A 15,000-nucleotide genomic window follows, 5' to 3' on the forward strand; every position below is an offset into this window, starting at 1 on the left:
ATGTGTGACCAATGAGAGCTAGCAGTACTTGTGGATTGCTGATTGGTTGACAAGTGACATCATATAAACAACAACAATTACCAGATTAAACCAAACAAACAGACACAACTCCTTAGCCGGTTCTTGTGTTTGATGGTGCAGTGAAGAAACAGCAATCATTGTGCGATAATGTTGTGTAAAACGTGCTGTTTACTGACCTGTTGATTGAGCTGACGCTGGGCACGCTGTCATTGTCGCACACTCTCTCGGCCAATAGTCGATCTCGTATCTCCCAGGCAAACATGGTGGGGTTTTGGCGTTTGTAATCGGCGATTTTGTCGACGACTTTGGGTGTAGCAACCTTTGGTTTGGATCCTCCGATCACGCCTGGCCTGATGCTCCCTGTCTCGTAGTACCTGCCAATCAAAATGCAACCTGTCAGTAATTTAACGGTAATGATACTGGCACAGTGATGCGATGCAAAATTTGAGTCATTTCCTCCTGACCAGAGAAGAACTGGTGTTTTAGGAATTAAACCAGACACAAAAATCTCTTTAAAGTAGAGTGTGATGGGTATGAGCAGTGTGAGGGGTGTGAGGGGTGTGAGGGGTATGAGTGGTGTAAGGAGTGTAAGGGCTGTGAGAAGTGTGAAGAGTGTGAGGGCTGTGAGGAGTGTGAGGCGTGTGAGAAGTGTGAGGAGTGTGAGGGCTGTGAGGAGTATGAGGGCTGTGAGAAGTGTGAGGATTGTGAGAAGTGTGAGGAGTGAGAGGAGTGTGAGGGCTGTGAGAAGTGTGAGGAGTGAGAGGAGTGTGAGGAGTGAGAGGGCTGTGAAAAGTGTGAGGAGTGTGTGGAGTGTGAGAAGTGTGAGGATTGTGAGGAGTGTGAGGAGTGTGAGGAGTGTGAGAAGTGTGAGGATTGTGAGGAGTGTGAGAAGTGTGAGGGCTGTGAGAAGTGTGAGGTGTGTGAGGAGTGTGAGGAGTGTGAGGATTGTGAGGAGTGTGAGGATTGTGAGGAGTGTGAGGAGTGTGAGGAGTGTGAGGAGTGTGAGAAGTGTGAGGAGTGTGAGGAGTGTGAGGATTGTGAGGAGTGTGAGGAGTGTGAGAAGTGTGAGGAGTGTGAGGAGTGTGAGGATTGTGAGAATTGTGAGGATTGTGAGAAGTGTGAGGAGTGTGAGGGCTGTGAGAATTGTGAGGAGTGTGAGAAGTGTGAGGAGTGTGAGGGCTGTGAGAAGTGTGAGGATTGTGAGGAGTGTGAGAAGTGTGAGGGCTGTGAGAAGTGTGAGGGCTGTGAGGAGTGTGAGGATTGTGAGGAGTGTGAGGATTGTGAGGAGTGTGAGAAATGTGAGGAGTGTGAGGGCTGTGAGGATTGTGAGGAGTGTGAGAAGTGTGAGAAGTGTGAGGAGTGTGAGGGCTGTGAGGAGTGTGAGGGCTGTGAGAAGTGTGAGGGCTGTGAGGAGTGTGAGGATTGTGAGGAGTGTGAGGAGTGTGAGGATTGTGAGGAGTGTGAGGATTGTGAGGAGTGTGAAGAGTGTGAGGAGTGTGAGAAGTGTGAGGAGTGTGAGAAGTGTGAGAAGTGTGAGGAGTGTGAGGGCTGTGAGAAGTGTGAGGGCTGTGAGGATTGTGAGGAGTGTGAGGAGTGTGAGGATTGTGAGGAGTGTGAGGAGTGTGAGAAGTGTGAGGAGTGTGAGGAGTGTGAGAAGTGTGAGGAGTGTGAGGAGTGTGAGGGCTGTGAGAAGTGTGAGGGCTGTGAGGAGTGTGAGGATTGTGAGGAGTGTGAGGAGTGTGAGGAGTGTGAGGATTGTGAGGAGTGTGAGGATTGTGAGGAGTGTGAAGAGTGTGAGGAGTGTGAGAAGTGTGAGGAGTGTGAGAAGTGTGAGAAGTGTGAGGAGTGTGAGGAGTGTGAGGGCTGTGAGAAGTGTGAGGGCTGTGAGGAGTGTGAGGATTGTGAGGAGTGTGAGGAGTGTGAGGATTGTGAGGAGTGTGAGGAGTGTGAGGAGTGTGAGGGCTGTGAGAAGTGTGAGGGCTGTGAGGAGTGTGAGGATTGTGAGGAGTGTGAGGAGTGTGAGGATTGTGAGGAGTGTGAGGAGTGTGAGAAGTGTGAGGAGTGTGAGGATTGTGAGAATTGTGAGGATTGTGAGAAGTGTGAGGAGTGTGAGGGCTGTGAGAATTGTGAGGAGTGTGAGAAGTGTGAGGAGTGTGAGGGCTGTGAGAAGTGTGAGGATTGTGAGGAGTGTGAGAAGTGTGAGGGCTGTGAGAAGTGTGAGGGCTGTGAGGAGTGTGAGGATTGTGAGGAGTGTGAGGATTGTGAGGAGTGTGAGAAATGTGAGGAGTGTGAGGGCTGTGAGGATTGTGAGGAGTGTGAGAAGTGTGAGAAGTGTGAGGAGTGTGAGGGCTGTGAGGAGTGTGAGGGCTGTGAGAAGTGTGAGGGCTGTGAGGAGTGTGAGGATTGTGAGGAGTGTGAGGAGTGTGAGGATTGTGAGGAGTGTGAGGATTGTGAGGAGTGTGAAGAGTGTGAGGAGTGTGAGAAGTGTGAGGAGTGTGAGAAGTGTGAGAAGTGTGAGGAGTGTGAGGGCTGTGAGAAGTGTGAGGGCTGTGAGGATTGTGAGGAGTGTGAGGAGTGTGAGGATTGTGAGGAGTGTGAGGAGTGTGAGAAGTGTGAGGAGTGTGAGGAGTGTGAGAAGTGTGAGGAGTGTGAGGAGTGTGAGAAGTGTGAGGATTGTGAGGAGTGTGAGGAGTTGTGAGGAGTGTGAGGAGTGTGAGGAGTGTGAGGATTGTGAGGAGTGTGAGGATTGTAAGGAGTGTGAGAAGTGTGAGGAGTGTGAGGAGTGTGAGGATTGTGAGAAGTGTGAGGATTGTGAGAAGTGTGAGGAGTGTGAGGGCTGTGAGAAGTGTGAGAATTGTGAGGAGTGTGAGGAGTGTGAGGAGTGTGAGGGCTGTGAGGATTGTGAGAAGTGTGAGAAGTGTGAGAAGTGTGAGGAGTGTGAGGAGTGTGAGGGCTGTGAGGAGTGTGAGGAGTGTGAGAAGTGTGAGAAGTGTGAGGAGTGTGAGGGCTGTGAGGAGTGTGAGAATTGTGAGGAGTGTGAGGAGTGTGAGGAGTGTGAGGAGTGTGAGAAGTGTGAAGAGTGTGAGGAGTGTGAGGAGTGTGAGGAGTGTGAGAAGTGTGAGGAGTGTGAGAAGTGTGAGGAGTGTGAGGGCTGTGCTAAATAAACATTTCAGATCTCTCCACAACAACACTGGTACAGGCAGAAAACAGACAGAACTAAATCAAGCATGTTAACTAGCTTTTTATGAATGTTCTCTAACATTAGCTTTATTGTTGAACAAGCCATGAACATCAGTTAGCATTCAATTGGACATTTTTTCTAACACTTGCTTTGATCATGAATAGCATCTAATGACAAGTAGCTTTGGTTTGGCATTTAAGATTAGCGAGCTAATTTTAAGGATATTTGCAGAAGTTTGCTAGTTAGCAATAGTTTACCATTTTATCGCACATATTAGCTAGCCAATATTTTATGATGTTTCTGGGTGTTATTTAATGTTACACAAAATGCTAGTGGTGTTGTTGTTGTTTCTCTGTTAGCTCAGAGGTGAACTAACGTGGTTAACTTTGGGGATATTTTATGACACAAGGTTGATATTATTGGGAAGATTTGAGCTGTTATATTATCATATTGCATTTAGCATCCTGGCTAATCACGCTCTGCTGTGGTAAAGGAAACTGCTGAAATGACATTTGTTCGGTGTTATAAATATATTTTCCATACCACGTTAAACAGGCATTGCTATCGACCCCCAACTCTCACTCAGACACACACAGACACACACAGACACACACACACACCCTCTGAACACATTACAAAAAGCTCTGCCGCCTTTCTCCCTGCAGTATATACAGAAAACAGCAAAGCTTATTAGACGTTTGTGAAAATCCCGCTATTAACGAGAAGGCATGGATATTCATCCACCTTATTTATTTTAGCGTGCTATACTCGGTCCACGCGCTATTAAACGCAGGGGCTTTCTTGTTGTTTGCCCGTTAGCCAGAGAGCAGGGAGGAAATTAACACACGTACACGGGGCCTAGCAGTAACGCATGACTGAGCTGGACCGTGGGCTCTGGGGGGGTCGGAGAGAGAGAGAACAATGGCAAACACATTTTTTGATATTGCTAAAGGCTCTAGCGTTAATCCCACACCTTCATCTATTCAAATTCTCTCTCTCTTTCTCTCTCTCTTTCTCTCTCTCTCTCTCTCTTGCACTCTTTCTCAGTCTTTCATGTCTTTTTCTTAATTCTTTCTTCTTCCTATTCTTTATAAATCATTTTATTCTAAATCTCTCTCTTCCTAAACCTCTCTCTCTCTCTCTTTCTCTCTCTCTCTCTCTCTCTCTCTCTCTCTCTGTCCTTCAACCTCCACGGCAGATGTATGCCACCGGTTTCATTCGGATGCAAATGTACAATGTGATGAATCTTTTCTTTTTGTGACAGAGAGGAAGAGAGAGAAAAAAAGCTTTGACCCGCTCCAATTCGGGACGAGGGAATTTATTTTTTTTTTCCTTCAAAACTCAGTCACACAAAAGCAGGAACTGCTGACTCAGCTTCGCTGCCGCTCGGTGTTCGTTCAGAAAAATGTTCCTTCGCCGCAACGGTTAACGAGCAGCGCTAATGGAATGTTCAGAACATTGGCTTGTTTTCTTTCTCTAATGCTGCGCTCAATGCTAGCTTACTGTCAACAAACAAAAACTCAATTCATTTCTCTTTCACCAAAATTAGAGCCTTCTTTGAGAATATGGTTGCCGAGTAAAACTGTGTAACTTTTTAATTAGATGCTGAAGTCGACCGCTTGAAGCACGGCGCTTTGCAGTGACGACCGATAACACGAGCGCTAATCCTTCACAATAAAGCAGAGAAAGCACTAAATATAATATAACTTGCCGACCTTACAGTAGATTGTAACACATGGACAATCTGAAAGCTGACAGTCTTGCTAGCAGAACTTTTATTTAGTTGATTTAGTACTTTTTTTTTTTTTAAATAAACGCCATTTTGAAGCTGGTCAACAAACTCTTGATCTTGAAGATAAAAACTGCAGCTAAATCCAATGATGTTATGGACTTTTTATTGACTTTTATTTTTTCTGATTTATCCTGGTAGACAGTCAGCATTTACACTAAAGCTGCCTAGTCAGGCCACGCCCCAAACCACAAGCAACCCGCCCACTTCATTTCACCTCTTGAATCTACATTTAACCTAAACGTTTGGCTTAAATGAACACTTTCTATATGTGATTATAGCACACAAATGATAATTACACATTAGTAAATGCTTCATAAGTCATAAATAAGGCATGATAACGGCTCACCTGCCCAGGATCTTGCTGACGCAGCCGTGGCTCACACGAAGCTGGCGTGAAATGTCGCACGGCCTTACGCCTTGGTGAGCCAACTCCACGATCCTCTGCCTCACCACGTCAGGTAACGGCCTCCCGTTCACAAAGACCCCGCCAAGCTGGTTCACCCCTCCGTGCCCTGGAAAGAACCCCAGCGTGGTTTGGTTAATTTAACAGAATTCAAATGCAAAATGATTGTTTTGTTTCCTTAGTAGTTTTGACCCATGCTTTAAGTCCCAGTGACTTTGACCGAGGCTCCTGGTCAAAAGGGTCGTGGCTATTTCAGCTGCCATTTCTGAAGGTCTCATCTCTGACCTCCACTCACACCTTGGCGAGGTCTGCATCCTAGACTCGCATCACTTTTGTTCTTTTCAAGTTTGAACTTGTATGTTCTTGTCTTTCCTTCAGACACAAGCAACGCCCCTAGTGGCCAACTTGTAAAATACCACCTGACCTTCTAAATCTAGGTCTGTAATCACATATGCCACTGTTGAATGAAGATGCCTTAGTGTTACATTGACAGTATTCCTGCAGCTCACCTTAATCTTTCTGTCACAGAGCTAAATCTTCTGAAAGAGGCATTCTTCTAAGCATTTTTACACAGCTGACGTGTGCTTTTGTGGTTGGATGCAGTTGTTCGAGGCATCAAGTGTCAAGCTGTTTTTTGTATTTTTTTTTACACAGCCCACATTGTTCTCCATTAAGATGAAGATTATGAGATTATGAGAAGCTGCCAAACGTAAACAGCTAGCTAGCCTAACGATAAATAGTTTAAAAAAATATCTAGCTAGAAGATTACTGTGGTAAGGGATCGTCAAAGATATCTAAACTGCTTGATAGTTAGTTTGGTAATTCTTTTCTGTTGCTCTATAAATGTGTTATCAAGTTGTTAAAGAAGCTACTGTTATAATAAGTGTCTCTTTTTCCAGTAGCCGAACATCAACACTGTAACTTTAATAGGGTTCTTTTGTGAGGACGACAACTACAGGGTGACGAGTCTTTAGAGAATTATTTTCTCACGCGTTAAAGAGGACACTGTAACAAATGTCCATGTTTGACAGCAGTGTCTTTTCTCGCTGTGTTTGATTGAGTGTTTAGATGCAATGTGGAGCTCGTACCATGAAAGGAAAGCATTATATTATCAGTGTGTACGCTGTTACATTTACTTCAGTGTATATAAGTGTGTGTGTGTGTGTGTTTGTGTTAAATATTGCCATGCTAATCCAGTTACTCTGTCATATTAACATACTGATTGCTTCAGAACAGAATCCGCTCCCTGAAACACACACACACACACACACACACTACACAAAGATACACACAGGGAGTGTGCCGTGTGTGCTAATCCAGCCTACGAGCGTGATAGTTCTTAAACACACCGCTTCAGGTTATATCAAAACCAAACCCGCTTCTCTAATGCCCCCAATACAAAACGCATCAATTCACAGACAGTAATGTGTCACTGTCCATCCATTCATCCACTTCTCTCTCTCTCTCTCTCGCTCTCTTTCTCTCTCTACCTTTCTCTCTTTCTTTATCTCTGGATGCAGCTTTTCTCCTTGTTCCTCTGTCACTACCTGATGATCTGTCCAGCCGATTGTTGATATTTCAGCTGATCTGATGCAGAATGTAAAGGAATCCTAATGAGCAGGAGCGATTTTTTTTTCTGTAATTGCATGAAAAGCAAAGCTCACTCATTGTTCTGGTGTTAACTGTTTTTACACATCTTAGCTGAGAACTTATGCCATTTGTGCCATTTCTGCTCACTGACCAAATCTCTGACTGACTCTGACTCATTCACTGACTGAATCATTGACTGCCTCACTAACTGACGTACTCAATGACTGAGTCACTGACTGACCCACTGACAGACTCAGTTATAAACTAACTGACTGACACAGACTTAATTACTCACTGAATATCTCACCATCTGATCTCTGACTGACTCACTGAATCATTTACAGGCTCGCTGACTGACTCAGTCATTGAATCACTGACTGTGTTCATCAGTAAGAGCTGTATTTCCGTACAGAAAGCGTCACTGTATCATCGCTAACGAGTTTCTTAATTAAATAACAACACATTTGTGAATCGTCCACTGTATAAATCCCAGTGAATTAGTTGTTCCTATAGAAACGATAATTATTAGATTGACTGTGGTTTAAACACCACAGATGGGGTTCACGCAGTACAGTAGTCTTTGTTTTTTTTTACAATTTGTTTATGAACAAATCTTAGCACTTGAACCCAATAATATAACAGTCAATGCAATAAAATTAGACAATAATGCTAATAGAGTTACATTGGAGCTGACTAACATGTTTCCCAAACAGTATTCTGTTTCTGTATTGTGTGTTTTTACATTTTCAGGAAAAGGGAAACCTACATAAAGAACATAAGGCTGGTAAGGACCTCTGTTGTGTCTTTTAAAGTGATGTATACTCTATGTTATGTTGTGGAAAAAAAAATATAGTCATGCCATAAGTTTTTTTTTGGTCACCTAGTTTTCATATGACGTTTATTTAACTTCCTTCTGTGGAGTTTAACAAAAAAAACTTAATTAACTTTTTGTTATGAAGCAGACACGAGAACTTGACAGGACCTGTTACCTGAGATCATCTTAGTCTGAAGATATATTTTCCTGAACCTGAAAAGCATTTAGGGAGCAAGCGTACGGACATGACAGTTGTGTGTATAAGGTTTGCTCAGTGTTACAAAAAAAGTGTATCAGTGCTGTCTGTAAAGGTGCAAATTGGCCTTCACTTGCAGCAAACACAGCTGAAATACACTGATGATAATGTGTGTGTGTGTGTGTGCATATGTGCGTGTTTAAGGTCATCGAGGCTATGTGCGGAATGGAATGAAACCAACTTCTCCGATGTGATCTATATCCTTCTCTCGCTTTTATTTTCCCTGCTGAGCCCCACTCGGCTGATAAATCGAAGTCGTGATTGATTTCAGCGCCGCTTCCGCCCTGAAAGCCTGAGAAGCGGCCTGAAGACCTTCGTGCTCCTCCATCCAGAAAATAAAAGCGCGATTAGCGACGCGCTCCCATTACGCTCCTTTATCTGGCCAAAGCAGTTTAAACAGGCCCAAATGAAAACTGCCAAGTGAACCGCCACCTCGTTTAAAAATGCGGACAACAAACACAGAGAATGGTTTTGTGACTGGTGTGTGTGTGTGTGTGTGTGTGTGTGTGTGTGGAGGTTGGGGGTGTGCAATTTCTCTCATTAGCATGTTCGCAGAGTCTTTTAAAAAAAGTCTAGTGGCATTCAAAATATAGTGCAATGTTTTGGATGTTCATAGCCATTTGTAAAGGCGTAAAAAATTTCCAGAGCACGGATACACGGTGACAAAATGATATACACCAGAAGGTACTAAAAAATATGGAGTAGGGCAAGTCTGTCCATCCAGGTCAACACCAGATTCTGTAATGTGAGGTCACTTATTCACAAGATTAAAGTTTTCACATAAGGCAACAGACCAAAACTGCTGCATCGACCATTGGGTTGTCAACTGGTGGACCATATTCTGGTGGACGCAGTATTTCAGTGGACTGAACCAAAGAAAACCACAAGGGTGGCACTGTGGTGTAGTAGGTAGTGTTCTGAGCTCACAGCTCCAAGGTTCAAGTGGAGTCGGGATTCCTTCAGGTTCTCCGGTTCCTTTCCACTGTCCAAAAACGTATTGGTAGGTGAACCCGGCTAAGCTAAAGATTAAGCTTAATAGGTGCAAATTCTCCCAACCTTATAGGATAAGCTCTGGAGTAACCTCGTCCCTGATCATGCTAAAATACTTACTAATGGAATAAATGAATTACCTGAAATAAATACTGTAGCAGAGCCTTGAATGTGGCACTGACTACAGATTTGCACCATAGATTCTCATAGATTTCAGTTTGTTTAAATGATAAAATGACTATTTAAAAAAAAAAACGTTCATGACAAATAGACAGAAATAATCAGTAATAACAGGACGTTCCAGTGCGAAACAAAACTAAAGAAGGAGTTTTAAGTTTCATGCTTGGAAATCTTAGTTGAATCCACGTGGCCTAGCCTTCTACAAAGCTAAATAATATGACGCCATCGCCTTTGGGGGCGTGGCTTATTCTACATCACTACCAGTCTATAGCAGACTAGCATGCTCGTTTGAACTAAAGGTTTTACAGATTTTATCCAATGACGTCTTTCCTTCAAATGAGAAATGCAATTCACTGTGCTTTTAAAAGACTAAATAAATAAATAAATAAATGCACTCATATTGTAGCATGCAAAAAAAGGATATCTGCATGTTTGCCCTAGATCATGTCTTTTATTATTATTATTATTATTATTATTATTATTATTATTATTATTATTATTATTATTATTTAATGGATTTAATGTGATATATCTACTTTAAACCCAGGTTCTATGTAAAAGATCTTTTGCACCATTTAGCCCGCGTTCCATTTTTAATCTTTAATAAATGACTATAAAACATATTAAAGATGAACAAACTCAACACGTTACAAAATAAAACTTTGTCCTCACTTTATTTCCTCAGTAGATTCACTTCAAATCCAAACAGGTGCTTTAACTGTAATAATAATAATAATAATAATAATAATAATAATAATAATAATAATAATAATAATAATAATAATAATAACAACATCAAACTAATCATCTCTAACTGCACATGCAAAAAAATAATAGACGATTTTTCTCATAATAAACTTTATAAAATTGTGTCTTATAGCTGTGTGTGTGTGTGTGTGTGTGTGTGTGTGTGTGTGTGTGTGTGTGTGTGTGTGTGTGTGTGTGTGTGTGTGTAATCTCTTTCTGGTTGTGTGTCAGAAAGGAAACGCGATTCGTTCCGGCGCTGAAATGCGTAAAATGCAGCGCTTCCTTTACCACGCCGCGAGATGTGTGTGTGTGTGGGTGTGTGGGTGTGTGTATATGTGTGTGTGTGTGTGTGTATGTGTAAGAAAATGAGAGAGAAAGAGAGAGAGCGGATGATAATAATAATAATAATAATAATAATAATAATAATAATAATAATAATAATAATAATAATGATGATGATAAAATAATGTTTCAATAGAGTATTTTGTTAGTCAGATCATGATGAAAGGAAAACACAAGTGCGTTCCAGGTCAAGATTAAGTGAACAAATTCATGTCTTTAAACTCTACACCAATCTGCTTGATGTTTGCGCGTCGCAAATAAAACTAATAGGATACTAATATTGTTTGATTTATACTTCAAAAAACATCTATAAGTAATTCCTAAATTACAAAGCCATAGAATTCTGGATAGGAAAACATACCTGGCTTGTTTTACTAAAACCCGCAAAAACGAAAAAGAGTTGTTTTTTTTTGTTTTGTTTTGTTTTGTGTTTTTCTGGAATAAAATGTCTAATTCGCCGTTTAATTTGAGCTCTCCAGGGCTGGAGGGATCCTTACTGTGTTCATCCGCATCCAGCTGGCCTCATATTATTACTCAAAATAAATATGAACTCTGGTGATAATTCAACCATGTCAGAGTTCATTTAACACTGAAGGAGCTCATTATAGGAACTTCCATGTCGCTGTATGTCAAAAAAAATTAACCTGTTATACTGCTTCACATTTTCACACCACAACCCTGGAGTTGAACAACCCCTGAGACTACATGGGGAAGAAAAAAAATCTGTCAGCTGATAAACTAAAACTATAGAGATAAAACATCAGTCTTAAAATTCTTATTCAGTCTTATTCAGTCTTATTCAGTTTTATTCAGTCATATTAAGTCTTTTAAGTCTTATTCAGTCATATTAAGTCTTATTCAGTCTTATTCAGTCTTATCATTTTTTTCCTGCCACCAAGAAATGTATAATTTTAATGTAAATGTAAAACGAACATGAAATCAAACATAAAATCCTGCACCCTTGATAATATCACTACAGAGACACGGATGTGTACGATTTCCTTCAAAAAAAAAAAGAAAAAGATAAATTTCAAGATATTTAGTGATTTTCTTTCTTCAGAGCCAAGTTCAGATCAATGTCCCCTAATTTCAAGACTGATGCATTTATTATTTAACCAAACAGCCACAACACAACTTACACACTCAATAATCCTACATACAATAAAGATACCTTAACTCTATTTGTGTCCCTTGTTTACAAACAAGAGAGAAGGTTTTATACCAGGAACCATTTCAAAAATAATTGAAGATACATCATTAAGATAAACCACATAAGCTTTCCTATTAAAAAAAAACAACTCTTAATAAAGGACAAAAACATGTTCCCTTATTCGTACCATCTCAGAGAAAGGAAAAGGGTTTTATTTGTTAAAGTGCACCAACTTTACAGATTTGAGCTCCTTTCAGTCTCAGTCTAAGTGTGAAATTGAGTTTTAAACACAGGTTTAAAAACAAGTCGCGTCCTAAATACAACAGCTTTGGATACACAGAGAGCAGAACACAACCCTGTAGGACGCTCCAGAGCCGTCTGTCATGTCATGTAATGAATGCAAATCAGAATACACGAGGGATTTTTTTTTTTTTTAATTTTCATGAATTGCTATTAACATCATAATTATTTCTAATATTATTATTAATACGACTTACTGTGCATCGCGGCGAACGGGTCGTGCTTGCAGTGAATCTCCATAGGTCAGAGGTCACGGCCACTTTCAGGCGTGTTTAAAAAAAACTTGAACGACGTGATGTTCAGATTTTTATTTTTTCTTCTTTTTCCTTTCTTATTTTTTTAAGCAGTATTTTTATACGTTTCAGTCCATTCGGTCGATTCTCCAACAGTTTCAATTAAAAGAAAAACTAAAAAAAAAAAAAATTAAAGAAGGCCAAGGAGGTAAAGAAGAAAGTGGTTCTTTATCTCTCTCATAAAATAAAAAAAAGAATAAGAAAAAAAAAAAAAAAAAAATATATATATATATATATATATATATATAAATATTTATATATATATATAAATATATATATAACCGCTTGTAGCCTTTGATCAACAAAAAAATCTTCTAAAATGCATATGCAGGGTTTGTGTTTGTACCGTAAACCTTCAGGTGGAAACAATCCGAACAAGAAGCTTGCATGCACTTGTCAAGGAAAATAAAACGCAGCCATAATGCTGCGGAATTAAGGAAATTGTTCCCACGTTGTAAAATCCGCTTATCCGGTTATTTATTTATTTATTTATTTACAACTTCAGGAACGGTGCATTTCTTCGTCCCCTTCGTTAGTCCTGTCTTGATTTCTTGATGTCTTGAACTCCAAGCGTCCCATTAGATTTAGTTGTAAAAGCCGCTCTCTGTAACTCCGACAGCGCGAGCGTCTGCACCTGACGACCTAAACGGCGCATCTTACATATATAAACGCGCCATGGCACGAATCCGCGTTCCGGTGTCTTGTCCAGCACAGAAAAAAAAGCAACAAATACGATTTTTTTCTGATTTTGCGGTTTAGATCCGCTTCAGTAAAATAGTACAGACTCTCCCCAGGCTGGTGTATGTTTGTTTTCAGCACGTAAAGGAATTCTATTTATTATTATTATTAATATTAATATTATTATCATATAAAATCCGTCCGTTTGAAAGAGCCGCCGGTGTGTGAGAGTGTGTGAGAGTGTGTGTGCGCAGCGCGAGCTCCAGCGCGGTGCGTTCCAGAACCCACTCTCGTGTGGACAGCGCCGTAGATGTGGAGCCCCGAATCTACCGCTTCGCTCTGCCGATCACAAAGCACACCAGCCAATCACAGCACAGAACCTCTGCTTTCACCTCAGCCAATCACGAGGCGAGCTCACAATCGGACGACGCTGATTGGCTGATTTAGGGAGCGCTCGTTGTACCCGAAATAAAATAGAACATCGGTCGAGTTTTTCATTCGGTCTTTCATAATGATTATTATGTTTTTGTTTGTTTGTTGTTTAAAAAACGCTTTTCAATCCATTCAAGCCTATTAATCATTTGCGTAATTAATTAATTGATTGATTAATTAATTAATTAGTGAACGTATTGATTAATGAAGCAATGTTGAGTTTGAATAACGTTTTTATAAATAGACTATGTATTATATTATATACTATAGCTGAAGGCTACATAACATAAATCAGACGTATAACTGAATATTATTAATATTTATAATTAGATTTCGTGTTTCCGTGAATTCTTTAGTGAACTACAAAAGCACGAATGGATAACAGAATAAATAAATAAATAAATAAACTATCGGCCAGTCTTTAAGAACCATAGTTTAAAAGTGATTCATTAGAATATAAACAGTGCCATTTTAACTGATGTAGGTTAATGGTGTTTGAGCATTTCTTCTACTTGATATAATCTTAAAAAAAAATAGGTTAAAGGCATTTAGGTTTAAAACGTTCATCTGTTATGATGTTATCATATTAAGGTGAAATCTCCCCCTGAAATGCTTTCTAATAAATAAATAAAGACTGAATGTTAAAAATCCAAATCTCCATTTAACTGATTGATATCCTTATGCTGCTCTTTGGAAATTTTCTTTAAACGTTTTCTTTTATTTTCATCTTTAAACTTTCTCTATTTTGTTTGCTTACCTTTTTTATATTTATTGTATTGTATGATATTTATGCTATTTTATTTATTTCTTCATCATTTGATTGAAAACCAAAGGCGAAAATCAGAAGAAAACAAATCATGTAGGGAGAGAGTTATCGTGCACTACAGCTATACTGTAAACATTTTTACAGGCTTTAGCACCAGTGCATTTACATAGTTATATCGTTTAGATCATTTTATATTTATTGATAATAGATATATTATTGTTTTTTCTGTAGTTCGCGCGCTCTGTGCTGCTCGCCAGGGGGCGCGCCTATGGGGTCCAACAGGGTACGTGAGCTCTCCATCTCCAGATGACCTACACTGTGACTCAGAATTTATTGTACCGTCCTAAAAAAATTACAGTTGTATTTTAAAAATCATTATTTTTATATATTTAAAAAACGGCTGAGTTAAAAACGCAAAAATGGCCGAAACCGACTTTTTTTTTTTACTTTCCTTACGATTTCTCATCAAACTCTGACCTGATATTTTGTTCGTTCCTTTTACCTCAAGTGTTTAAATCTTATAAAACTCATTAGCATGTTAACTAGGAAACTGTTTTAAAAAATCTCCATAGAAGAGTTGACTGTAAAACCTTTAAATATTCTCGTGAGGAAGCAAAAAAAAAACAACTTTATTATTTTACTTATTTATTATTTTTTTTAAAAAATGCGATTTGCCTGCAATAATGTATGATTAATTAAACCCTTAAAAATAGGTTCAGTTCTGTGGTTTGAAATATACATATACATTAGCTTCTTTTTAGAATAACATAAATAGATAGACCAACAAACTGGATTCAGCTTATTCTTTTCTGCTAGATATTTGGTCACAGTCTGTCAGTTAAACTGAGATAAAAACGAATATTTTATAATGAATTACCGTTTGAAAAATATTCTGCATGCTTTTATGGAAAAAAAAGAGGTGTAGCAAAGTATAATGTTCTTGTCTCTAGGGTGTTACGCTTATCTTTCGTACCTGGAAATGTGGGAATGGTATTTATTACGCGTTTTACGCACAGTACAGTTTAGTCTTTTTTTTCCCCTGGGAGTCTTCTGTAAATTTCAGCT

The 15,000-nt window shown here is 39.7% G+C and overlaps 1 protein-coding gene across 3 annotated transcripts in view; it reads right to left on the reverse strand.

Moving 5' to 3' along the window:
* pax5 (paired box 5) overlaps window positions 1-15,000 on the reverse strand; it is a 50,544-nt gene that overhangs the window by 32,474 nt on the left and 3,070 nt on the right. For 2 of the 3 annotated variants that reach the window (XM_060864610.1, XM_060864608.1), the window contains exons 2-3: window positions 5,341-5,506; window positions 198-395 (exon numbers count right to left, since the gene is read on the reverse strand). In XM_060864610.1, coding sequence (XP_060720593.1) covers window positions 198-395; window positions 5,341-5,506 — 364 coding nt within the window. Of the gene's footprint in view, window positions 1-197; window positions 396-5,340; window positions 5,507-11,963; window positions 12,232-15,000 lie in introns of those variants that run through there. The other variant, XM_060864609.1, reaches the window with a different exon arrangement.

This window comes from Tachysurus vachellii, chromosome 2 (genome assembly GCF_030014155.1).
Source record: "Tachysurus vachellii isolate PV-2020 chromosome 2, HZAU_Pvac_v1, whole genome shotgun sequence".
Lineage (NCBI taxonomy): Eukaryota > Metazoa > Chordata > Actinopteri > Siluriformes > Bagridae > Tachysurus > Tachysurus vachellii.